Source organism: Bufo bufo, chromosome 5, assembly GCF_905171765.1.
Source record: "Bufo bufo chromosome 5, aBufBuf1.1, whole genome shotgun sequence".
NCBI lineage: Eukaryota > Metazoa > Chordata > Amphibia > Anura > Bufonidae > Bufo > Bufo bufo.
Window position 1 is genome coordinate 322,254,518 of NC_053393.1, and position 27,740 is coordinate 322,282,257.

A 27,740-nucleotide genomic window follows, 5' to 3' on the forward strand; every position below is an offset into this window, starting at 1 on the left:
TGCTACCACTCTAAAGTCAGGATGTCTGCAGGAGCTCAGTGCGGTGCGACCTACTCCATGCGCTCTCAGGCCACGCCCCCAATTTTTCTTGTGTTTTAATACTTTAAAAAATAAAAACTTAATTTTTATTTTTTTTCTTTGCATCTCCATAATCTGACCCCCATACATTGTTATATTTACGTGTTCAGAGTGAGGGCTCATTTTTTTATGGGATGATCTATAGTTTTTATTGATACTATTTTGGGATGTGTATGACTTTTTATCATTTTTACTCAATTTTTTAAATAGGTGAAGTGACTAAAAAGTGGTGAGCAGGTATAATTACAAGTATGGTGTCCACATTCACTTCTATGGGATGGCTCTGTAGTATTCACTTGAACAGACGGAGTCATCCCATAGAAGTGAATGGGGACACCATACTTGTAATTACACCTGCTCACCACTGCAATTGCTGCGGCGAACAGGTAAACAGAGCAGAGAATGCAGCGCTCGTATGAATGCGGCCTTCCCTTCAATCAGCTGATCAGCGGGGTGCTGGGAGTCGGACCCCTATCGATCTGATACTGACAGTAAAAAGCGGACAATCCCTTTAATGGGTTTGTGTGCTATGCAGGTGTGAGCTGAATAGCACCAAATGGAAATTACTGCCGCCTTACAGACTGGCAACTAGGTAAAGGAAATAACCATTCATTAAAATTAGGCAGGATCGTTTTAGGCTGGCATATAACCATGCACATAGCCTGCATGTAACTTCTTCATCTCTTGTGTTTCTCAAAAGCGGTTTTCCCATCTGGACATTTATGGTATATTGATGAAACATGCCATAAATGTCTGATAGGTGTGGATCTGAACTCTTGGACCCACCCCTAACGCAATAACGGGGACCTGTCGTGAATGAAGAACAAGCAAGCAAGCCTGATGATTTTCCGAAGTCCCACTGCAGTGAATTGGGAGGACACTGCATGCGATTTGCTTTCTGCACTTACTGCTATAGGACTTCTGAAACAAGAGCCAACATGCTATCCATTCTCAGCAGGGGCCCGTTCTTGAGATAGGAGTGGATCCCAGAGGTGGGATCCACACCTACTGGACATTCATGGCATATTCTATTGATATGCCACAAATGTCCAGATGGAAATACCCCTGTAAGTAATATTTTGGAGGCAAAAAAGTATCATGTACAATACATGTATGGTCAGGTGACTCCTTGGAAACGTCACATGACATTCAATGTATTTCATATGATAGTCTAAAAAAAATAAAAATACATGGTTTCTAGTCTAATTAATAGAACCTGTGCATGATACATGGGTGTCTAAACCAAGGTGTCAGAGCATCTTTCCATGATCAATGCCAGATGAGTAGGGAGAGCTTCAGTGTAAATACATTTTAAATTACCTGTAAGGAATCAGCGCCTGGTTTCTTGAAACTGTACAATTCCTGCAAGATTTTATATTCATCCTAAAAAACAAAAGCAGCATGTAAAAACAAAAATCACTAACAGTAAAATATCACTATACCAGAGAACATGTAACTGAATGAGGAAAAACACAGGTGGGGACCAGTAAGGTCCAGATACAATAAACAAACAAGCCCGCGCCCTGCGCGATCCAGCGCAGGGCAAGGGAGAGCATCAGAGCATGAAATGCTCCAATGCTCACGTTGGAGGGGCCGGATGGGTGAAAATGTGGCTCTGAACCCGGACAACCCCTTTAATCCATATTGGCGGTTTCAGTCAAAATGTGAAGTCACTCTGTAATTAACTAACATCCAGGTGGTCAACACCATACTCCGTATACAGTATTTCTAGCACTGGGATGGAAAAGGCTCAGGAGGTGAGTCCATGCCATTCACAGCAGGTATAAGCTGTATATGATATATTATAAATAGTGACTGCAGCATCTAAGTGTCTACACAGGAGGGAGCTCCCTCTGTCACCACATTAGTGCCCTCGCAACAAGACTGAGATTACAAAAGCTCTGTTATCACACAATGAATATATTTTCCACTACATGACCGTTACATTCTTAAAGGGGTTTTCCAAGAAGATAGGTCATCAGTATTTATCGCTCATTGATAACTTTATACAAAAGGATCTGCAATAAAATGTTAATGTGGCACTACTGCCTGCTGCACATACGATCATGTAGTCTTACAAAAGATGCTCCTGGAAATACTAAATCAAGGCCCACTCTCTGTTCCTAGGCTGGGTCTCTCCCCATAGTACAGGCCCTGATCTCAAAAAGGGTTGTGCACACATTTTCTATCTTCTGATACAGTGGGATGCGAAAGTTTGGGCAACCTTGTTAATTGTCATGATTTTCCTGTATAAATCGTTGGTTGTTACGATAAAAAATGTCAGTTAAATATATCATATAGGAGACACACACAGTGATATTTGAGAAGTGAAATGAAGTTTATTGGATTTACAGAAAGTGTGCTATAATTGTTTAAACACAATTAGGCAGGTGCATAAATTTGGGCACCACAAAAAAGAAATGAAATCAATATTTGGTAGATCCTCCTTTTGCAGAAATTACAGCCTCTAAACGCTTCCTGTAGGTTCCAATGAGAGTCTGGATTCTGGTTGAAGGTATTTTGGACCATTCCTCTTTACAAAACATCTTTAGTTCATTCAGGTTTGATGGCTTCCGAGCATGGACAGCTCTCTTTAAGTCACACCACAGATTTTCAATTATATTCAGGTCTGAGGACTGAGATGGCCATTCCAGAACGTTGTACTTGTTCCTCTGCATAAATGCCTTAGTGGATTTTGAGCAGTGTTTAGGGTCGTTGTCTTGTTGAAAGATCCAGCCCCGGCGCAGCTTCAGCTTTGTCACTGATTCCTGGACATTGGTCTCCAGAATCTGCTGATACTAAGTGGAATCCATGCGTCCCTCAACTTTGACAAGATTCCCAGTCCCTGCACTGGCCCCACAGCCCCACAGCATGATGGAACCACCACCATGTTTTACTGTAGGTAGCAGGTGTTTTTCTTGGAATGCTGTGTTCTTTTTCCTCCATGCATAACGCCCCTTGTTATGGCCAAATAACTCAATTTTAGTTTCATCAGTCCACAGCACCTTATTCCAAAATGAAGCTGGCTTGTCCAAATGTGCTTTAGCCCACCTCAAGCGGCACTTTTTGTGCTGTGGGCGGAGAATGGCTTCCTCTGCATCACTCTCGCATACAGCATCTCCTTGTGTAAAGTGCGCCGAATGGTTGAACGATGCACAGTGACTCCATCTGCAGCAAGATGATGTTGTAGGTCTTTGGTGCTGGTCTGTGAGTTGACTCTGACTGTTCTCACCATTCGTCGCTTCTGTCTATCCGAGATTTTTCTTGGTCGGCCACTTCGAGCCTTAACTTGAACTGAGCCTGTCGTCTTCCATTTCCTCAATATGTTCCTAACTGTGGAAACAGACAGCGGAAATCTCTGAGACAGCTTTCTGTATCCTTCCCCTAAACTATGATGGTGAACAATCTTTGTCTTCATGTTGCTACTCTTCAGAGAAAATTAAAAGAGGAGGGGAACTTACAATTGACCCCCTTAAATACTCTTTCTCATAATTGGATTCACCTGTGTATGTAGGTCAGGGGTCACTGAGCTTACCAAGCCAATTTGAGTTCCAATAATTAGTTCTAAAGGTTTTGGAATCAATAAAATGACAACAGTGCCCAAATTTATGCACCTGCCTAATTGTGTTTAAACAATTATAGCACACTTTCTGTAAATCCAATAAACTTCATTTCACTTCTCAAATATCACTGTGTGTGTCTCCTATATGATATATTTAACTGACATTTTTTATCGTAACAACCATCGATTTATACAGGAAAATCATGACGATTAACAAGGTTGCCCAAACTTTCGCATCCCACTGTATTATCATATATTAAAATGTATTTTAGGCTTATAGAATAACAAGCGTTGCAAATGCTGAAACAGCTAATATGGCGTACATAGTTTGGACTATAAGGCACACCTGACTATAGGACTATAGGTTTTATACACCACAATCAATGGAAAAAAAATCTCATATTACTTCAGGATGGATAAAGTTAACTTTATTCTATGGGTTAGGCTGCATTCACATGGCTGTGTGTGGACCGTGAAATATGGTCCGTGTGGTGGCCGCGGATCATGTGAGCCGAACTGCATCATAATTATCTATTATACTGAGAATCCTAGTCCAGCCCCTGGTCTATTGTCCCGTACTCAAATGATACTGTGAGTACAGGACAGTAGACCTCTGGTCGAGCTGGAACTCATAGCATCATATATCACTATGATACAGTGAGTTCCGCTTATATAAGGGGAATGTGGCCCTCACACAGACTGCATTTCATGGAAAGCACACTGCCATGTGATGCAGCTTAAAGGGCAAGTGTCATCAGAAAATGACCTGCTGTTTAAATCCCTTTATGTTTAACAAATTTGTAAATCATTTTTGATGATGTTATTTTTGATTTTCAATGTCACTTTTTATATTTAAACAAAAAACTAAAATCCTGCAGTTTTTGCACTGGCCACTATGTCTAATAATTGGTGCTACTTCCTGGCTTGTACAGATCACTTTACTGCAGTTATATATTGTTCTAAACTTGCCTGTAATGATAAGGAGATATCACCTCTGTGTATAGATAAGACAGGATCCACCAATAGGTGATTGCCAGAGCTTATCTATTCTTTCCTTGGACAATGACCTCTGCACAGGTCACACAGCATGCCTAGAAAACTCTCCCATAGAAGTCAATGAGGTCCCCGCCAAACCACTGTGTCTATGGACACGGGGCTGCCGTAAAGCAATTTTTTAATGCTTTTTAAATGCTGCTAAGAACAGTTCAGGCAAGATGGCCGCCCCCATAATAACGTTTAGGAAATAAAATAAAAAAATCTACTATCAGAAAATAAAAACTGATCAGAAAAAAGTAGAAGTGCTACTATCTGGTTTTAACTGGCAGATCAAATCTTAGGATAGGATTATGGTGATACAAAATATGTACCGTATTTTTGCGCTTTATAAGACGCACTTTTTCCTCCAAAAAAATGGGGTGAAATGGCTGTGCATCTTATAAAGGGAATACTAGTGAGCGCTTCCTCTGCTTTTCTCACCACATAGTACAGTGGCTGTGCTTGGTATCGCAGCTCAGCCCCATTCACTAATATGGGCTGACTTGTGCCTAGGCTATGTGACCAATGAACATGTCGTCACTTGGCCTAGGGAAAGCAGCGAGAAGGCCGCATTGCTACTGCGAGTGCCGCTGCCCTCTCAAACAGCTAATCAGCGGAGATGCCGGTTGTCGGACCTCCACTGATCAGATACCGATGACCTATCCAGAAGATAGGTCATCTGTATTTAAGTCTCGGAAAACCCCTTTAATTGAAAATTCCAAGTGTTTGGCTCTATTTATTTGCCGACATGATACAGACACTGGCAAATGTCTAGATCATGGAATCAATAAAAAAAATAAACTAATTATGTGCAGAGAAGTCATCTTCACACTTCTTTTCTGGAAAAAAGACCAGTCTCATATCTAACTATCAGAGATCATCAACAAGTATGCTCTCTGATAGGGGGATGAGGGTAGGGCTGAAACGATTCATCGATTTAATCGATGCAAAAAAATCCTCGATGCAGTTTTTCTGCATCGAGGTTTCATTAAATCACATGACCAAGGAGCGTGAGTGAGATGAAGCTTCTCACTCACCACTCCGTGGCCTCCCGTCGGCACCGCGCTGCAGGACCTTGCGTTCACACATCGTTAGAGCGCTGGCTGGCGCTGTGTGTGACGTCAGGTCCCCAGTGCATGCTGGGATGAAGACGCGTCTCCTGTGGACTCCATGTGTCGGCTCACTCTGCACAGAAAGGTAAGTATAAAGTTAGCAGCGGCAGCAGCGGGGGGGAATGGTGGCACCTGTGATTTGGCATGGGCTTGGGGAAATGGGGGCACCTGTGATTTGGCATGTATAAAAGTTATTGGTGAGGGGGGGGGCACCTGTAATTTGGCATGTATAACGTTGTTGGCGGGACGAGAGGGGTTAATGGGGGCATCTGTGATTAGGCACATGGAGGGGCTGATCTGGGGGAGTGTGGGAAATGGTGGATGGCATGGAGGCACTGGGGAAGGGGGACATCATGGCAATCTGGATGGAGGGGCTGATGGCAGTGCCATCATGGGGGCACTAAGGGACAGGGCATGGAGGGGCTGCTGATCTGATGGCACTGGGGACATGGTGTATGGCAGGCATGGCCAACCTGCGGCTCTCCAGCTGTTGTAAAACTACAACTCCCACCATGCCCTGCTGTAGGCTGATAACTGTAGACTGTCCGGGAATGATGGGAGTTGTAGTTTTGCAACAGCTGGAGAGCCTCAGGTTGGCCATCCCTGGTGTATGGCATAGGAGGCACTGAAAAAGGGGGACATTTTTATAAAGCAATACGTTATTTTAAGAAGGTTTTTCTTATTAGATTACTCGATTAATTGTAAAAAATAATCAATAGAATACTCGATTACTTAAATAATAGTTTACTGCAGCCCGAGATGAAGCGTTTGATAACATGCCCAGAAGTCCATGTCCCCCCCCCCCCCCCCTCTCCATGCTGCCTGACAAGAGAGCCATCTAAAAGGGGCGGCTACATGAATCTGCCTTATCAGGCTGTATAGCAGCTAGAGATGTGAGCCACAAGAACCTGAGTTATAAAATTTTATCAGGATTGCAATGCAAGCTGTGATACAATCAGAGATCGAACCAGAGGTAGCTCATGACTCTAGCTGTTACACAGCCTGAGATAGAGCCAATAGTAGCTGTAGAGCTGTTGTCCTCCACCCACTTCAAATGCAGGGACTGTTTAGCAAGATTTATTCTTACCAAAAAGTATGTAAGAAAACATGGTACATTTAATTGCATACTTTTAATAAACATTTTAATTGACTGTACCCAAAATTACATATTAAAACTCCAAACATTTAAAACTCCAAACATATTGACAGGCACTTGCTTGTTTTCTTTCACGAGGTCATGCATACCTTGGTATACCTCTTTGGGACAACTTACCTGTGTGTACATTTCTTTGAATGGATTCTTCACTGAGAAGAAATCTAAATCTATATCCAAGACGTAGGCATCCCCCTTTTCCATGACTTGTATAATGCTTCTAGCGAGTTTAGTATTCAGATCACTATTTGTTTCCATGCTGTCACAAGGGGAAGAGCCCTTTCTCAAATTGTCGTCTGCCCCTTCACACACAGCAAATGCAACTCCCTGTGAAGACGCACATTGAAATGCACAGGTAGGACCACCTGCTACTTCGTCATTTTCTGCAAGCTTGAGTTTTTTAGCAGCAGATTCACCTTTGTCTGCATCTTCACAGTCTGGTTCCTTCACAGGGTTCAACAAGATGACATCCAAATAAAGAGGTTTGGGGTTTTCAAGCTGTTCTTCGGGAACATAAAGACCGTCACTTAGAAAGTAATCATCCGTGCTTGTGACCCTGAATTAACAAGATTGATAACAGAGTACAATTTGGAATTCTGGTCTTTACATCTCATGAACACAGGTCAATGTGCAGCAGTAAGGATTCAATTCGTTCCAATAAATGTGTCTATGGGAAGGATAATATTTGGTAAAATGACAAAAGTCACCCTCAAGGTTTCAGGGAACTCAGCAGGCTCCACGTTATACCAGGATTGCTATATTTTCTTATCCAGCATAGAAAATAAAGCAGAATCCAGAGTATTTCTTGCAGTTTTAGGGAACAAATATATAAAACAGAATGCTGAAAACCTTTAAAGTGTATGTTCTCCTTTGAACTAATGTTATAGTGATTATTTGGAATTTATTTACACACCAGTCTAAGTGCATTTTCTTTTAATACATTCATCTTGTAACAGATTGCATGTTACCTGCTTTATCAGTTGCATCTAGAATTCTGTAGCCTTCAGAGCTGAAATCTTCTAGACTAATAATCTGCATTCTGGGTTAGTACTGTCTTTATAGTACTGTACAATAATGGGACACAGCAAAAATCAACCAACTGCATGATAGGAGCTTGGCTGAGGATTGGCTAACCAGCACTATGCTTGATTTCTGCACTGCTCCATTGCAGAGTACACAGTAATGCATCTTCTGGCAAGTCTTGAATACAAGCAGCCATGCTGTGGTTCATGTCTCAGTCCATCAATGTGGATTTTGTGAGCATCCATCAGCCAGCCCACTAGTTACAGGCCCATGTAGCATTTGCTAGAACTGCCAGATGGCAAGCCTGGCTCTATGTACAGTGGCACCCATGCCTTCAGTTTTCCTATAATCTAAATAAAAAATTCAACAACTTTGTAAATATTCGGAATTTACTGGGGATCAGCTCATAAAAAGGATGCTCTGGAGTTAGAAAAATGCAAAGAAGAGCGACTAAACTCATAAAGAGCATGGAAGATCTCAGCTATGAGCAAAGATTAACCCCTTAAGGACCTGCGCCGTACATGTACAGAGCATATGTCCGTGACTTAAGGACCAGCGCCGTACATGTACGGTGCTATGATTGGGCGGGTGCAGGAGATGCGCCTGCCCGATCCGCGGCAGGGGTCCGGCAGTCACTGATAGCCGGACCCCTGCTGAATGCGCCGACATCGGTGAAATCACTGATGCCGGCGCATTAACCTTTGATGTGCCGCAGTCAGGGCTAACCACGTGCGATGTGTGGAGGGAGGGAGCCCCGCACTGCTGTAACGGGGACCTGATGGCAGGTAAGGCAGCAAGATGCTTTCCTTAGGCATTGTGGCTGCTTTCTGTGACAGCCTGTGAGATCCAGCCCCCTGGATCTCACAGGCAGGAAGATCTAAATAGTTTACATTCAGTAATACACTTACAGCCAATGCATGCCAATACAGAAGTATTGTGATGCATTGTAAAAAGGATCAGACCCCCAAAAGTTGAACTCCCAGAGTCAAGAGTTTTTTGTCAACTTACATCACAAAAAGTGTAATACCAAGCGATCAAAAAGTCATACGCACCCGACAATAGTACCGTCCTCTCATACCGAAAAAAATTAGCCCCTACATAAGACACTAAAAAAAATCTTTATTTTCAAAAATGCTTTATTATGTAAAACTGAAACAAACAACCAAAAAAGTAGTCATATTTGGTATTGTCGCATCCATAACAACCTGCTCTATAAAAATACCACATGATCTGACCTGTCAGATGAACGTTGTATATAACAAAAAATAAAAACGGTGCCAAAACAGCTATTTTTTGTTACCTTGCCTCACAAAAAGCGTAATATAGATCAACCAAAAATCATATGTATCCTAAAATAGTACCAACAAAACTGCCACCTTATCCCGTAGTTTCTAAAATGAGGTCACTTTTTTGAGTTTCTACTCTAGGGGTGCATCAGGGGGGCTTCAAATGGGACATGGCAGCTTAAAATTATCCCAGTGAAATCTGCCTTCCAAAAACCTTATGGCATTCCTTTCCTTCTGCTTCCTGCCGTGTGCCCATACAGCAGTTTACGACCACATATGGGGCGTTTCTGTAAACTACAGAATCAGGGCCATAAAATTAGTTTTGTTTGGCTGTTACCCCTTGCTTTGTTACTGGAAAAAATGGATTAAAATGGAAAATCTGCCAAAAAAGTGAAATTCCATCTCCATTTTCCATTAATTCTTGAGGAACACCTAAAGGGTAAACAAAGTTTGTAAAATCAGTTTTGAATACCTTGAGGGGTGTAGTTTCTATTATGTAAGCCTCACAAAGGGACTTCAGACCTGAACTGGTCATTAAAAAGTGGGTTTTAAAATTTCAAGATTTGCTTCTAAACTTCTAAGCCTTCTAGCGCCCCCAAAAAATTAAATGGCATTCACAAATGATCCAAACATGAAGTAGACATATGGGGAATGTAAAGTAATAAGAATTTTCGGAGGTATTACTATCTATTATAAAAGTAGAGAAATTGAAATTTGTGACGAGAAAACGATCTCAGAATGGCCTGGATAAGTAAAAGCGTTTTAAAGTTATCACCAGATAAAATGACACATGTCAGATTTGTAAAAAAAGGTCTGGTCCTTAAGGTGAAATATGGCAGGGTCCTTAAGGGGTTAAAAGAACTGAACTTGTTTAGTCTTGAGAAAAAAAATGTCTAAGGAGGGACATGATTAACCTGTACAAATATATAAATGGACCATACAAAAAATATTGAGGGAAGCTATTCTGTGTAAAACCCCCTCAAAAAACATGGGGCCACTACCTATGGCTGGAGAAAAAAAGATTCAGTCATAAGAGGTGACAAGCATTCTTTACAGTAAGAATAACCTGCCACATGAGCTGTTCACAGCAAGTACAGTAGATGGCTTCAAGAAAGGTTTAGACTACTTTTTAATTCAAAATAAGGGTGGGTTCACATGATGTTTTATGACTCCATTTGATGTATACGTTAGAAAAAAAGGATACAAAAACGCAGCACACCACGGTCTTGTATTCTGCAGAGTCCGGTTAAAAAAAAAACAATACCATTTTTTTTCTCAATGGAACTCTATAGTAAACAGATGCCACTGTATGGCATCAGTCTGAGGTATACGTTAAATGGATGGGAAAAACGTCATGTGAACCCAGGCTTACATTGAGGCTTATGAAATTATATAGAAATCATGTTCTACACACCCTCCCTCTTTGGCTCACCTCTTCTTTAAAAAGGTAGATGGGCATTGATCCAGGGATCTGTTCTATGTTCTATTCTTTTCGGGAACGAAAATGCGGAACCGGAAGTGCGGGTCAATGGGTCAACAGTTCCGTTCCGCAAAATGCGGAACAGAATTGCAGACGTGTGAATGGACCCTAACTCTCATATATGTAATACGGTTTTTTTTTCATCTTTTTTTTTTGTAGGTTTTGGTGGTGAATAAACCATTAATAAAATAAGCATATTTAAGTATCGCTCCCACACTGAAAATGCAGAAGCCATTTAAAATTGACCACTTTTCATAAAACAGTCTCCCAAGAGGCTAGTGCCTCATCTGTGGGTGACGAGTGCCCTCAGCACTTCATGGAAAGTACCTTATTGTAGTTGTAGACTTATCTTTGCCAACCAGAAAGAAGTGCTTGCCTTCTTTGATCTGCTGCGCCCATGAAGGATGAAGCCATACCACTTGAGAGAAGTGCCCAGCATACACTACAGGCAGGATCCAGTTCTCGATACTTAACTCGCTGCAGAAATGGTAAAAGGGTATTAGTAATGCGTGCTACCTGCAATCATCTATTCCACACATATCCAAGACATTACCACATGCTGCATGTAGTGTTTTTGTTGAATATTTTGCCAGATTCGTTTCTGCTTTAGTTTGGTAGGCCATTCGTAGGCCTTTCACATGGACCCAGAGAAAGCCAACAGCGGTAAAAAACAAACAAAAAAAACCAAACAAACATACTCACCTCACCATCACGGACATCTTGAAAACGCGCCAAATCTCATGCGCCAGGCGCGGTGATGTTATCAATGAGGACGTCACTGTGTCCATACAAAGTGGTGACATGATCACGTCAGCGCATGATCAGGCCGCAACAGCCTCTCAGCAAGCAAATAGATGAGGTATGTTTTTTTTTTTAACCCCTGAAAGGCTTCAATGTGACTTGAAGCAGGCATATCGAATTTTTGATAACTTCGCTCATCTCTACTGATCACATATCCTAGCCATCATTTTATCACTGAAGTGTGTAAACCCAGAACTTGAATGCTCTCCTCAAATTTTGCCCCCCTTTATTTCCTAAATATTAGAAGACTGTAGGTTAGTTTCCCAATGCACTAAATCTTGATTATCAATTCACATGTACACTCCTGGATTCAATCATTTCCTATATACGCTCACCAAACCCCCCCCCCCCCCAAAAAAAAACGCACCCAGGTTGGATTGCTGCAAAACTCAGCATGCAGTTATGCCTCAGGCAGATATGTAAATCATTACATGCGTGGTCTGATTAGACACTTGGTCTTGTGGGAGTATAAGTGCTTCCCCCACTGCCATAGAAAAAGGCTCTCAGAGTCTTTTTTGGGGTAGTGTACCTTTTGGGGAGAGATCATTAACTGCTAGACATACTCAAATACATTTTGCCCAGTTGACAGCGTTTGAGAGGGGGGGCATCACTGGACTCAGAGAAGCAAGATGGTCATTTCCCACCCTCTATGGCGTTCTGACCTAACTGTTAAGAGATGTTGAGAGCAGTGTTTACGTGAGGGCACGCACACACAACGGCCCAGGCAATGACCCAATTGCATGTCCTACAATTGACAGCCAGCCACCTTCGCCTTCTTTTGAGGTGTCATGAATGAGAAACCTGAATTGCTACGGACTGGCACTGTATAGTCTTTAGGCCTTGTGGTGAGCACTTTATTCCTTCCTTTGGTGTAGAGTGATACACTGCCCCAACGGTTGGTGTGATGATCTGGGGAACCACTGTATACAATAGTCGGTCTAGTACTGATACGAAGGACACTAACGGCTCAGTGATATGTGCAGGACGTCCTACGGCTCTCATGTAAAGGTTCCAAATGGCATTGTTCAGCAGGATAATGCTCACCCACACACAGCAAGGGTTTCTCTGCCTGCCCGGTCACCACATTTATCACCAATCGAGCATTTATGGCACCAGCTTCAGCTAGTTACAAGTGTGCAGGATCTACAGGCTCAGCTGCAACATCTGTGGACAAATGGGCAGCAGGACACCATATGGAACCTGTATGCCCCCGGCCCAACAAGGTACTTGTACAGTGTTCCACAATAAACGTATCCTAATCACTTACATATATCATATCATTCACACTGTTTCCTTTGTGTCCAACGACTCCTTCTTGGCGAGTTATTTTTTTGTTGGTCAATGTGTGTATATGTAAGCATGTGGTATTCCCGAGTTAGAATACTTTTTCTTAATATGCAAATTAGGCCTTTGGTGCAATAGGGGCATTACCATTGCTCTTGTTGCACCCAAGCTCCACTCATTTCAGTGGTCAGATTCTGCCTGGCTGCTTTGCAACTGCCTTCTCTTATCAATCAAAGCAGCCAGGGAAGGGATGGCCACAGAAATGAGAGGAACTTGGGTGCAACAAGAGCAATGGTGGCACCTAGTCTGTATGATAAACAGCTGCAGAGATATCAGTGTTTTTATTCATATGCAAATGAGAATTTCGAGCACTTGGAGGCGGCGCTGAATAAACACCCCCTGTGCTCTGCACACGCCCCCCTCCCATTAACTGATAGAGCTGGACATCAGGCTGAGGGCAGAGCCCTGTCCAAGAGCTGTGTGCTAGCAATATCATATACACTATAGCCAGGGCCGGTTTTAGACAATATGTGGCCCTGGGCAAAATCAAAAGTGGGGCCCCAAATCTTGTAATAATGTACTAACAACACCGTTACATTCTGTTGATTCCGGCCCTCCCTCACAGATTTACACCCTGTAAAGCTCCTCACACAGTTCTTTCACCCTCATGGCCCCAGAATATGCCACATGCCCCCTTCCCTCACAGCAATGAGTTCCCCTTACTCATGGCATCTGAGAGTGTTAAAAACCAGAAGCGCGGGATTCCTCTTCAGGCGCCCTTTTCCCCAGCAGAGATAAGGGAAAGCACCCTGTTCTAAAAATGAGTTGCAGCCTGTACTAGGCTTCCAGGCTCATTGTTAGTATATCCCAGTTCAGGCCACTAGATGGCGGCAATGAACTGTGATAAAGTGATTTCTATACAGCATAACGGAGCAACTTACATCTGATGATTGTAAGTTGTGGTCTACTTGGGGGACTTAACAAAAAGAAAAAAAAAATATTAAAAAAGTTTTGAAAATATAAAAAAACATAAAAAGTTAAATTATTAGTAAAAAGTGAAAAGAAACAAAAAATAAATAAAATCGAATTATGGGCATCGCCACATGCGAAAGCATCCATACTATTAAAATATAAAAAAAAGTTAGCCCATATGGTGAATGGCATAACTTTATCTCCCAAGAAAATAGAATAAAAAGTGATCAAATCATACACAACCCAAATAGTATTGTCAAAAACGACAGATCATCCCGCAAAAAATGAGCCGCCACACATCTCCGTGGACATAACTAAAAAAAGTAATGACGGTCAGAATATCGCGAAAAAAATTACATTTTTTTTTTACGAAGTGAGTCCTGATGAGGCTTAGCTTGCTGCAGTAAGCGGGCCTATAGAGGTCCTGAGTGGGGGAGCTGTTAGGGTTGCCACCTTTCCCAACAAAAAATACTGGTTACACAAGTTAAAAAGGTTGGTGTGGGTTAATACGGGTGTTATTTGATCATATATCTTGCTCCATTTTTTTCTCAATAAAATCTAACTTTTCACTATATTTACTTGCCAGGACATCAGCATGTTAGTCCTGTCAATCAAGGGGAGGGGGAGTGAGCAGAGCACAAGGAGTATTACAGAGCAGTGCTCAGAATATTCAGCCCCGCCTACTAGTGCTCCAATTGCTCATTTGCATATGAATAAAAACCACAGAAATCTATGCAGCTATTTATCGTACAGACAAAAGAAAGGTATAGATTTAATCAGCATGAGGAGCCCTACCAGCTGATCCTGGTGACAAAAAAGTATTATAATTCAGGCACGGAACCTGGGATAAAAAACAAAACAAACAAAACAAAAACAAGAGTGCTTTAATCGGGTGAAGCCCAGCTTTGTGTGACAAACATACTTTACACATGCTGTCACCATTTAACACACCAAAGCAGTAGTTAGTTCCACTGAAATCATTTTTCATTTGTTTTGCTATTAAATGTTATCTCTCAGGGTCTTCCCACTGCTTCACACAAAATATTTCACGCCAGGTCCAGAGACTGGAAAGTAAAAGAAAATTGCTTCCACCATAGGATATGTTTGACTTCAGAACTTATTTTCTGGCCTTGTTTTAAAGGTTCTTTTTTTATTATTTTTTTATGTTCCATTAAAGTGAACCTGTCATCACCGTTATGCTGCCCATACTAACGGCAGAATAAAGTAGAGACAGGTGAGTTGATTTCAGCGGTCTGTGATTTATAAGTTAAAAGTAAGTGGTTGCCGAGAACCAGCATCACAGTCATTGCAGACTGGGCCTGGAAAAGAGTCACGGCCACCTGAGAAGAGTCATGGCCACCTGAGAAGAGTCATGGTTATCAATGAAGTCCTGCTCTCCTGCCCACCTGCTGATGACTGACAGGCTTCTACCTAGTTTTCTCCATTTCTCTCTAGGAGAGAACTGCCAACCATCAGCAGATGGGTGAGAGTGCAGGAGATTAGGAATAACCAGGACTCTTCTCAGGTAGATTTGACTCTTTTCAAGGCCTGGGCTGCAATGATTATGATGCTGGTTCTCGGCAACCACTTACGTTTAGCTCATGAGTGACACACCGCTGAAATCAGCATTTCTGTCACTATTTTATGCTGCCCTCAGTGAGGTCAGCGAAAAGTTGATGACAGGTTCCCTTTAAGATGTTTGCTCTTGTGTGTTTAGACATACAAAACTGAAATGAAAAGATAACAAGCAAGAATATATACAAAGTATAATATACAGCAAAGCAGAGTAACTTGAGTATTCGTTCTACTGAACCTGAAGTGTGCATAATACATTCGATTCAATATAGCTATATGGCGAATATAAAGCACGAGTCCAGCTCACCTGTGGGTAATTCCCAGAAGCACGGATAACACCTGGATCGGGTGTTCCAATCTTAACACAAAAATATGGATAAATTCAGCTTCCATAAAATTTCCTAGTTTATTTATGCAAAAAGCCATACACACAGACAACAGCGTTGTCTGTGGGGTACGTTAGTTTACATTTTTGCATAAGTAATCTACGGATTTTTATGAAAGCTGGATTTATCCATATTTTTGTGTCAAGCTATATGGCGAATGGATTCAAATGCCTCATTACAAATAAAGTGATGTAGAGAAAAAGGTCATGTGGGGTGGTGGTTAGCATCTCTGTCCTTGAGAATTTCTTGTCAGAAACCTCAAAAACCGATAAGAGACAATGAAGACAATCTCTGTCCAAATGTAGATGACATACATATAGGTCATAGAGACATATAGATGTCATAGAGCGCCAGAATACAGCGATGAATGACTGGCTGACTGCAGTTTCCCTTGGGAATAACAGCATATTTGCCAACAGTCTCGGAAATTGCAGCGACTGTCCTTAATTTTCAGAGAAAGTCCCTGCAAATTCGGGCTGTCTCAGGCAGAAAAGGGTAGGGCTTGTGTAAACTCACCCCATAAATGGCTGGTCCAAGACAGATTGAGGGCACTCCCAGAATGGGGGTCTAGATGTCCTAAATTTACCAACTGCAAAACTGGTAAGTATACATCAGCTGTTAGCCGGAGGGTGGGGCATGCTGGACCTGTGGCGGTCAGATGATCGCTGCAGCGGTTCCAGAAGAAAAATCCTGTACACTAAGACTTAAAGGGAACCTGTCATCAACTTTTCGCTGACCTCACTGAGGGCAGCATAAAATAGTGACAGAAATGCTGATGTCAGCGGTGTGTCACTCATGAGCTAAAAGTCAGTGGTTACTGAGAACCAGCATCATAATCATTGCAGCCCAGTCCTGAGAAGAGTCAAATCTACCTGAGAAGAGTCATGGTTATTCATCATCTCCTGCTCTCACCTATCTGCTGATGAATGGCAGTTCTCTCCTAGACAGAAAGGGAGAAAACTAGGTAGAAGACTGTCAATCATCAGCAGGAGAGCAGGAATTCATGAATAACCAGGACTCTTCTCAGGTGGCCGGGACTCTTTTCCAGGCCCAGTCTGCAATGATTGCGATGTTGGTTCTTGGCAACCACTTACTTTTAAAGAGGACGTCCGTTTGTCCGCTGTGCCCCTGCTGAATTCTCCTGCCTGGTATGCAAATTAATAGCATCGGAACAGGGAGGAGGAGACTCCAGGGTTTCTCAATGGGCGTCTCCTTCTCCCTGGCTGTAGTGCGTTCCTATCACAAAGGAAAGCGTCACAAGAGAAAAAAAAATCACCTTCTCCCTGGCTGTTACGCTCTCCTTTGTTATTGGACCTTGCTACAGCCAGGGAGAAGGAGACTCCCATTGAGAAACCCTGGTGTCTCCTCCTCCCTGTTCCGATGCTATTAATTAGCATACCAGGCGGGAGAATTTAACAGGGGCACAGCGGCCGAACGGAGCGGCGCCCAGGAAAAATAGTAAGCGCTATTAGATCCCTGGTTTATCTCTTACATAATGTGCTACTTATTTTATAATGTCTGGACCCCTGAAAGGTCCTCTTTAACTTATAAATGACAGACCGCTGAAATCAACTCACCTGTCTCTACTTTAGGCTCCATTCACACATCCGCAATTCTGTTCCGCATTTTGCGGAACAGAATTGCAGACCCATTAATTTCTATGGGGCCAGACTATGTGCTGCCCGGATCCGCACTTCCAGGTCTGCAATTCTGTTCCTGAAAAAAATAGAACATGTTCTATAAGATTAGGCATTTTCTTTTATAGTGCCGACAAAATGCGGAACACACATTGCCGGTGTCTGTGTTTTGCGGATCGGCAAAACACACACGGATGTGTGAATGGACCCTCATTGTGCTGTTAGTATGGGCAGCATAAAGTTGATGACAGGTTTCCTTTAAAGGGGTTCTCTCACTTCAGCAAATGGCATTTATTATGTAGAGAAAGTTAATACAAGGCACTTACTAATATATTGTGATTGTCCATATTGCTTCCTTTGCTGGCTAGACTCAATTTTCCATCACGTTATACACTGCTCGTTTCCATGTTACGACCACCGTGCAATCCATCAGCAGTGCTCGTGCTTGCACACTGTAGGAAAAAGCGCCAGCTTCTCTGGTGGCCTGGACCATGAGAGCACACATAAACTGGTGCTTTTTGCTATAGTGTGCAAGCACAACCACCACGGAAATGAGCAGTGTATAATGTGATGGAAAAATGAATCCAGCCAACAAAGGAAGCAATATGGACTAGGGATCGACCGATTATTCAGGATTTTGACCGTTATCGGCATCTATTTTGCCGATATTCCGATAACGTATGGGGAACACAGATCGCGCTGCTCTCAGCGCTCTCTGTGTTCCCTCAGCAGCACAGGGGAGAAGGAAGCAGTGTCTCCCTCCCCCTGTGATGCCGCTGCCGCCAATGAGAGGAGAGAAGACAAGAGGAGGGGAGGGGCTGTGGCCACTGCGCCCCAGTATTAAAAACATTGGTGGCGCAGTGCGCCCCCCCCCCAGTTTTAATCATTGGTGGCAGTGGCCACAGGGTCCCCTCTCCCCTCCTCCTCCGATCGGAGCCCCAGCAGTGTAATCCTGGGGCTTCGATCGGTTACCATGGCAGCCAGAACGCTACTGAAGCCCTGGCTGCCATGGTAAGCTCCATGCTGCTGTGTGCACAAAGCACAGAGCAGCAGGGACAGTGTGAGCTCCTATTCACCCTGATAGAGATCTATCAGGGTGAATAGGACAAGGGTTCTTGTCCCTAAGGGGGCTAAAAGTTAATAAAAAAAAAAACAAAAAAAAAAACACCAAAATATTAAGTATAAATGAAAGAAAGATTAAAAAATAAAATAAAAAAATACACGTTAACAATAAACATATTAATTTTCAGCAGATTTGTGTAGGAATTATTTTTTTTCAAAAATGAAAATGACCAGAATATCGGTATAAATTATCGGCTATCGGCCTGAAAGTTCACAAATTATCGGTATCGGCCCTAAAAAATCAATATCGGTCGATCCCTAATATGGACAATAACAATACATTAGTAAGTGGCTTGTATTAACTTTCTCTACATGATAAATGCCATTTGCTGAAGAGGGACAACCCCTTTAACACCGAAGATTAAAAACTATACAATATGCTCCCTATGAACAGGCAACAAAAAAAGAACAGTGGCAAGTTGCATTCTGTGGAAGGGCACCTGACAAAATTTGAAACTATCAAAGAAAGCTTGCCCATTAGGTTATATTCACATCACTTTAATAGAGTTCCCTAGATCTGAAAAATGTATGACCTATCCCAAGGATATCAGATTGGTTGGGTTCTAACTCCACGTATTTCTGCCGATCAGCTGTTTGGGAGTAACTCAAGCATGAGAAATAGGTGTGGGAACTACATAGCTCCTTCCATGGTGTGATTACGGTCTACTGCAGCACTGTTCCCACTGAAGTGGATGGATCTGGGTAGTTCCAGCACTGGAGCTACAGCCAAACAGCTGATCAGCAGGGGTGTTGATGTCGATTACCTATTCTAGGGACGGGTTCTCAATTGCTGTCTGTAGTAGTCATGTGAACAGACAGAGGTGTCCCTTAGAAGTGAGTGGGGTCACCATATTTGTAATTACACCTGCACACCACTGCAATTGCTGCGGTGAGCACGGTAAACAGAGCAGAGAAGGCAGCGCTCATATGAGTGCTGCCTTCTCTTCAAACAGAAGATCGTGGGGGTGCTGGGAGTCGGACCCCCGCTGATCTGATATTGATGACCTATCCCATTACTGCAGCTTAGCTTCCACAGAAAGTACACTTTGAACGGAGGCATGCATCTGGATCCATTCAAAGTGGAAGTAACAGAGCTAGTGGCTGCTGGGAACCGCTCATTGGTGTAGATGAATACATCGCTACAATCCTGGTGTGTCAAAATTACTTGCCAAAACTCTAAATCACAACATCATCTTTCCCAACACTTTATTTGTATATTAAAAGGGAGTCACCAGGAATTTCACTGTTAAAACAGGTACTGTACAATGCCTTGTAGGGCTAGCTCATTTGAAAGTAAAAATACCTCAGGCGGTACTATTTCCCTTTATGGAGAGCTCCTCGTAAGCGTAAGGAATCTTATAGCAGTGGCAGCACAGTGGCTGTGTGGTGCCAAGCAGTTCTGGGTTCCTAAGTTCAAATCCAACCAAGGACAACATCTGCATGGAGTTTATATGTCCTTCATCTGTTTGTGTGGGTTTCCTCTAGGTACTCTGGATTCCTCCCAAACTCCAAAAACACACTCAGGGAATTTAGATTGTGAGCCCATTGGGACAGTGAGTGATGATAATGTTTTTTTTTTTTTTTTTTATATTATTATCATTTTCAGTGAAAATTACAATATAAAATTATTATTTTAAGTTCCCAATGCCCACCCACTTCCCACCCTTCCCCACCTTTGCAACGCGTTTCAAAAACCCTCTATCATCCCACTCAGACAGCAAAAAGGAAAGAAAAGAAAGACCAAAAATAATAATAATAAAAAGAGAGAGAATAATGGAAAAAGAAAAAGAAATCACATAGAATAGAATTGGGGACGAGAAGGATTGAGAAGGAGTGTTCAAATTTGGAACATCTCGTGGTGAGAACCAGACTCGAGTAATCAAAAGACTAGCCAGGAACAGTATTCTAGTCCAAAAAAATCTTCTTATCTTTATGGCAATTTACCTTAGAGAGATCACTCAAAGTGCAACATTTCAACCATAAATGGAATCGAGGGTCTCAATTTATGAATAATAAAGTTATTAATCGCAAACCAGTATTCTTTTAATTCTGGACACAACCAAAGCATATGTAGGTGGTCAGCCCCAAAAAGGCCACACACTAAGTATCTCTTAACCCACATTTATTAAGCCATAAGGGCGTAACATATAATCTATGTAAAATGTTAAAGGGTTTCTGTCACCCCATTAAACCGTTTTTTTTTTTTTCTTTAATAATAATCCCTATAGTGCGATCTCATGATACATAATCAAATTAATAATTTTGGTTCAGTAGATTTTGATAAAAAACGATTTTTAAAATATGCTAATTACCTTGCTACCAGCAAGTAGGGCGTCTACTTGCTGGTAGCAGCCGCATCCTCCTCTGGTAATGACGCCCCCTCGGCAACATGATTGACAGGGCCAGGGAAGGGAATCGTTCTCTGCTGGCGCTGTTAGAATTTGAAATCTCGCGCCTGCGCCGTACCTGGCTTCAATCGTTGGTGGTATAGTGTTAATAATTGTAATTTTGATAACAATTATTTATTGTTTTTTAGTCCCATTTCGTTGGTGGTTTTTGTGGCAGCATGCTTAGTACATACATACTTACCTGATTCGAGCATCCAGCGACGTCATCCAGACTCTCCGCCTCCTTCCAGCGATGCCGGCGTCTTCTCTTCCGGGTGTATGCGATGACGTCATCGACGCAGGCGCATTGAGGATAGAGCGGTCGAGCGAGCGGCCGCCTCTCAGTGCGCCTGCGCCGATTGAAGCCAGGTACAGCGCAGGCGCGAGATTTCAAATTCTAACAGCGCCAGCACAGAAAGATTCCCTTCCCTGGCCCTGTCAATCATGTTGCCGAGGGGGCGTCATTACCAGAGGAGGATGCGGCTGCTACCAGCAAGTAGACGCCCTACTTGCTGGTAGCAAGGTAATTAGCATATTTTAAAAATCGTTTTTTATCAAAATCTACTGAACCAAAATTATTAATTTGATTATGTATCATGAGATCGCACTATAGGGATTATTATTAAAGAAAAAAAAAAAAAAAACGGTTTAATGGGGTGACAGAAACCCTTTAAATTGTATCACTACGTGATTAAAATTACCGTATGTGATATTAAACTCAAATCCGCTAATATATTTCCCTATCCCTCTAATTGGATCCTTGAGCAGTCAACTCCCCAGGCCCTTTATCCTGGTATTTGTGTTTTAATAAAAACAAATTTATACAAATGTGCAACCTGTGATCTAAATTCGCTAAAAAATAATTTAAAGAGGTAGAAATGTCTACCTCCAACAGTGATTTATTCTTTACACTAGAAAGTGCCAAACGTAATCGAAAAATATCTAAACCAAGATAGGCCAACCATAGTCTCCCTTTGTGCTAACACCGAGAACGGAAGTAGCTCTCCATTCTTCACCACTTGTGCAACATATAAAATATTATTTTTATGGCAATACTGGTCTGCAGCTATTTTATCTAAAGCCTGTAGATGAGAATTATACTATAGGGGAGTACACTAAATAGATCCTGTTATTCCCAGCCATCTTCTAATAGTGTCCCATGCCTTAGATAATAGCTTTCTAGCTTCTCTATACTCCTGTTGCATAGTAATCAATTTCCCAGATTCCAATAATGTGAATATACACTGCTCAAAAAAATAAAGGGAACACTTAAACAACACAATGTAACTCCAAGTCAATCACACTTCTGTGAAATCAAACTGTCCACTGAGTGGACACTGAGTGACAATCAATTTCACATGCTGTTGTGCAAATGGGATAGACAACAGGTGGAAATTATAGGCAATTAGCAAGACACCCCCAATAAAGGAATGGTTCTGCAGGTGGTGACAACAGACCACTTCTCAGTTCCTATGCTTCCTGGCTGATGTTTTGGTCACTTTTGAATGCTGGCGGTGCTTTCACTCTAGTGGTAGCATTAGACGGAGTCTACAACCCACACAAGTGGCTAAGGTAGTGCAGCTTATCCAGGATGGCACATCAATGCGAGCTGTGGCAAGAAGGTTTGCTGTGTCTGTCAGCGTAGTGTCCAGAGCATGGAGGCGCTACAGGGAGACAGGCCAGTACATCAAGAGACGTGGAGGAGGCCGTAGGAGGGCAACAACCCAGCAGCAGGACCGCTACCTCCGCCTTTGTGCAAGGAGGAACAGGAGGAGCACTGCCAGAGCCCTGCAATATGACCTCCAGCAGGCCACAAATGTGCATGTGTCTGCTCAAACGGTCAGAAACAGACTCCATGAGGGTGAGGGCCCGACGTCCACAGGTGGGGGTTGTGTTTACAGCCCAACACCGTGCAGGACGTTTGGCATTTGCCAGAGAACACCAAGATTGGCAAATTCGCCACTGGCGCCCTGTGCTCTTCACAGATGAAAGCAGGTTCACACTGAGCACATGTGACAGAGTCTGGAGACGCCGTGGAGAACGTTCTGCTGCCTGCAACATCCTCCAGCATGACCGTTTTGGCATTGGGTCAGTAATGGTGTGGGGTGGCATTTCTTTGGAGGGCCGCACAGCCCTCCATGTGCTCGCCAGAGGTAGCCTGACTGCCATTAGGTACCGAGATGAGATCCTCAGACCCCTTGTGAGACCATATGCTGGTGCGGTTGGCCCTGGGTTCCTCCTAATGCAAGACAATGCTAGACCTCATGTGGCTGGAGTGTGTCAGCAGGTCTTGAAAGACGAAGGCATTGATGCTATGGACTGGCCCGCCCGTTCCCCAGACCTGAATCCAATTGAGCACATCTGGGACATCATGTCTCGCTCTATCCACCAACGTCACATTGCACCACAGACTGTCCAGGAGTTGGCAAATGCTTTAGTCCAGGTCTGGGAGGAGATCCCTCAGGAGACTGTCCGCCACCTCATCAGGAGCATGCACAGGCGTTGGAGGGAGGTCATACAGGCACGTGGAGGCCACAAACACTACTGAGCCTCATTTTGACTTGTTTTAAGGACATTACATCAAAGTTGGATCAGCCCGTAGTGTTTTTTTCCACTTTAATTTTGAGTGTGACTCCAAATCCAGACCTCCATGGGTTGAAAAATTTGATTTCCATTTTTTTATTTTTGTGTGATTTTGTTGTCAGCACATTCAACTATGTAAAGAACAAAGTATTTCAGAAGAATATTTAATTAACTCAGATTTAGGATGTGTTATTTTTGTGTTCCCTTTATTTTTTTGAGCAGTGTATTATTATACAGAGATCTCTTCACCAAAGTGGTACACAATACACTTTCCTTCCATTCACAGTAGAGCCATAGTTGCCCGGCTATAAAATAGCCCTTGAAGTAGGGAAGATTCAAACCTCCCTGATCCAAGGACTTATATAAATATTCCAATTTAAGCCTTACCCTCTTCCTTCCCCACAACAAATTATTAATAATTCTCTCGATAAGATTAAAAAAAGTATTCTATTATCCTTTATCCATATAGGTGAATTCCTTAGGATATAGAGGAGCTGGGGCGAAATCACCATCTTGACCAAGGAGACTGTCAGCCCTGGATAAAGGAAGTCGGAGCCATATCCCAATTTTGAACCTCAATTTAGTTAATAATGGAATCAAATTAAGCTGTAAAAAATCTTCGATCTTAGGAGATATAGTCATGCCCAAATATTGGAAAGAGAGAAAAATTCAACATATTCAAAATTCCCCCAGTAGAGAGTACAAGACTATCCACTGGCATAAGGGTTGTTTTTGACCAGTTTAACCCCTTAGGGACAAAGCTCATTTTCACCTTCAAGGACCAGGCCATTTTTTGCCAATCTGACCAGTGTCACTTTATGTGGTAATAACTTTAAAACGCTTTGACTTATCCAGGCCATTCGGAGATTGTTTTTTCGTCACATATTGTACTTCATGACACTGGTAAAATGGAGTAAAAAAAAAAATAAATTCATTTTTATTTATAAAAAAAATAACTAATTTACCAAAAATTCGCAAATTTTTAAGTTTCAATTTCTCTACTTCTATAATACATAGTTATACCTCCAAAAATAGTTATTACTTTACATTCCCCATATGTCTTCTTCATGTTTGGATCATTTTGGGATTTGGGGATGTTACAAGGCTTAGAAGTTTAGAAGCAAATCTTTACATTTTTCAGAAATTTTCAAAAACCCACTTTTAAGGACTAGTTCAGGACTGAAGTCACTTTGTGAGGCTTAGGTCTCATGCACACGACAGTATTTTTTCACGGTCCGCAAAACAGGGTTCTGTTGGTCCGTGATCCGTGACCGTTTTTTCTTCCGTGGGTCTTCCTTGATTTTTGGAGGATCCAACGACATGAAAAATAAGTCGTTTTGGTGTCCGCCTGGATCCGTCCTGAATTACAATGCAAGTCAATGGGGACGGATCCGTTTGACGTTGACACAATATGGTGCAATTTCAAACGGATCCGTCCCCCATTGACTTTCAATGTAAAGTCAGGAGTTAATATACCATAGGATCGGAGTTTTCTCCAATCCGATGGTATATTTTAACTTGAAGCGTCCCCATCACCATGGGAACGCCTCTATGTTAGAATATACTGTCGGATATGAGTTAGATTGTAAAACTCATATCCGACAGTATATTCTAACACAGAGGCGTTCCCATAGTGATGGGGACGCTTCTAGTTAGAATATACTACGAACTGTGGACATGACTGCCCCCTGCTGCCTGGCAGCAACCGATCTCTTACAGGGGGCTGTGATCCGCACAATTAACCCCTCAGGTGCTGCACCTGAGGGGTTAATTGTGCATATCATAGCCCCCTATAAGAGATCAGGGGCTGCCAGGCAGCAGGGGGCAGACCCCCCTGCCTACCCAGTTTTATTTTCATTGGTGGCCAGTGCGGCCCCCCCTCCCTCCCTTTATTGTATTATCATTGGTGGCCAGTGTGCGGCCCCCCCTCCCTCTATTGTAATATCATTGGTGGCCAGTGTGCGGCCCCCCCCCCTCTATTGTAATATCATTGGTGGCCAGTGTGCGGCCTCCCCTCTCCCCCCACCCCCCGATCATTGGTGGCAGCGGAGATTCCGATTGGAGTGCCAGTTTAATCGCTCTGGGGCTCCGATCGGTAACCATGGCAACCAGGGCGCTACTGCAGGCCTGGTTGCCATGGTTACTTAGCAATATTACAATATTAGAAGCATCATACTTACCTGCTGCGCTGTCTGTGACTGGCCGGGAGCTCTTCCTACTGGTAAGTGACAGATCATTAAGCAATGCGCCGCACAGACCTGTCACTTACCAGTAGGAGGAGCTCCCGGCCGGTCACAGACAGCGCAGCAGGTAAGTATGATGCTACTAATATTGTAATATTACAATAGAGAGAGGGGGGGGACTTGAATGGGTCCGTGAACCGTTGTCCGTCCAAAAAATAGGACAGGTCTTATTTTTTGGACAGACAGGAAACACGGATCACGGATGCGGCTGCAAAACGGTGCATTTTCCGATTTTTCCACGGACCCATTGAAAGTCAATGGGTCCGCGAAAAAATACGAAAAACGGCACAACGGCCACGGATGCACACAACGGTCGTGTACATGAGGCCTTACATAATAGAAACCACCCAAAAAATGACCCCATTCTAGAAACTACACCCCTCAAGATATTCAAAACTGATTTTACAAACGTCGTTAACCATTTAGGTGTTCCACAAGAATTAATGGAAAATAGAGATACAATTTAAAAATTTCACTTTTTTGGCAGATTTTAAATTTTAATATTTTTTTTTTCCAGTTACAAAGCAAGGGTTAACAGCCAAACAAAACTCAATATTTATGGCCCTAATTCTGTAGTTTACAGAAACACCCCATATGTGGTCGTAAACTGCTGTACGGGCAAACGGCAGGGCGCAGAAGGAAAGGAATGACGGTTTTTGGAAGGCAGATTTTGCTGGACTGTTTTTTTGACACCATATCCATTTGAAGCCCCCCTGATGCACCCCTAGAGTAGAAACTCCAAAAAAGTGGCCCCATTTTAGAAACTACGGGATAGGGTGGCAGTTTTGTTGGTACTAGTTCAGGGTAGATATGATTTTTGGTTGCTCTATATTACACTTTTTGTGAGGCAACATAACAAGAAATAGCTGTTTTGGCACCATTTTTATTTTTTGTTATTTACAACATTCATCTGACAGGTTAGATCATGTGGTATTTTTATAGAGCAGGTTGTCACAGACGCAGCGATACCTAATATGTATAGTTTTTTTTTATTTATGTCAGTTTTACACAATGATTTCATTTTTTAAACAAAAAAAAAATCATGTTTTAGTGTTTCCATAGTCTGAGAGCCATAGTTTTTTGGCGATTATCTTGGGTAGGGTATGATTTTTGCGGGATGAGATGACAGTTTGATTGGCACTATTTTGGTCGCTTGCTATTACACTTTTTGCGATGTAAGGTGACAAAATGGCTTTTTTTACACTGTTTTTATTTTTTATTTTAATGGTATTCACCGGAGGGGTTAGGTCATGTGATATTTTTATAGAGTAGGTTATTACGGACGCGGCGATACCCAATATGTATACTTTTTTTCAATTTCCTAAGTTTTACACAATAACAGCTTTTTTAAAACAAAAAAATTATGTTTTAGTGTTTCCATATTCTGAGCCATAGTTTTATTTTTTTTTTGGGCGATTTTTGGGCGGAAAACTTTATTTTTTCAACTTTTTTTTCACTTAATTTATTGTCCCAGTTTGGGACTTCAACTTTTGGGGTCTGATCCCCTTTACAATGCATTCCAATACTTCTGTATTGTAATGCATTGGCTGTATGAGTAATAGTGTGTATTACTCTTACAGCTTCCTGCCTGTGAGATCCAGGGGGCTGGATCTCACAGGCTCATTACCAGGGGGCTGGATCTCACAGGCTCGGGTCCCCGTGCGGCTCGTAACATGTAAAAGCCGCAAACCGCAGGTCTTAATTGACCTGCAGTTTGCGGCGATCGCTGACACGGCGATTTGAGCAGGCACCTTGTTCCGATCACCGCCCGCCACGCGGCGGTGATCAGAACTACATAGGACATACAGGTATGCCCCGTGTCCTTAAGTACCAGGACATCAGGGCGTACCTGTATGCCCTATGTCCCAAACAGGTTAAATCTAGGCCTGAGACCTTGCAAAAATAATTAACTATATGGATGAGTCTTGGAAGAGTTGTATTGGTATGATCTATAAAAAATAAGACATCATCCGTATATAAAGAAATGCGGTCCTCCAAACCCATTGCTCCAAAACCTTGAA

At 42.5% G+C, this 27,740-nt stretch overlaps 1 protein-coding gene across 2 annotated transcripts in view; it reads right to left on the reverse strand.

Moving 5' to 3' along the window:
• Window positions 1–27,740, reverse strand: part of C5H5orf22 (chromosome 5 C5orf22 homolog) — an 81,174-nt gene that overhangs the window by 13,601 nt on the left and 39,833 nt on the right. For both annotated transcript variants that reach the window (XM_040432379.1, XM_040432380.1), the window contains exons 3-5: window positions 11,057–11,206; window positions 7,061–7,496; window positions 1,399–1,461 (exon numbers count right to left, since the gene is read on the reverse strand). In XM_040432379.1, the coding sequence (XP_040288313.1) occupies window positions 1,399–1,461; window positions 7,061–7,496; window positions 11,057–11,206 (649 nt within the window). The remainder of the gene's footprint in view (window positions 1–1,398; window positions 1,462–7,060; window positions 7,497–11,056; window positions 11,207–27,740) is intronic.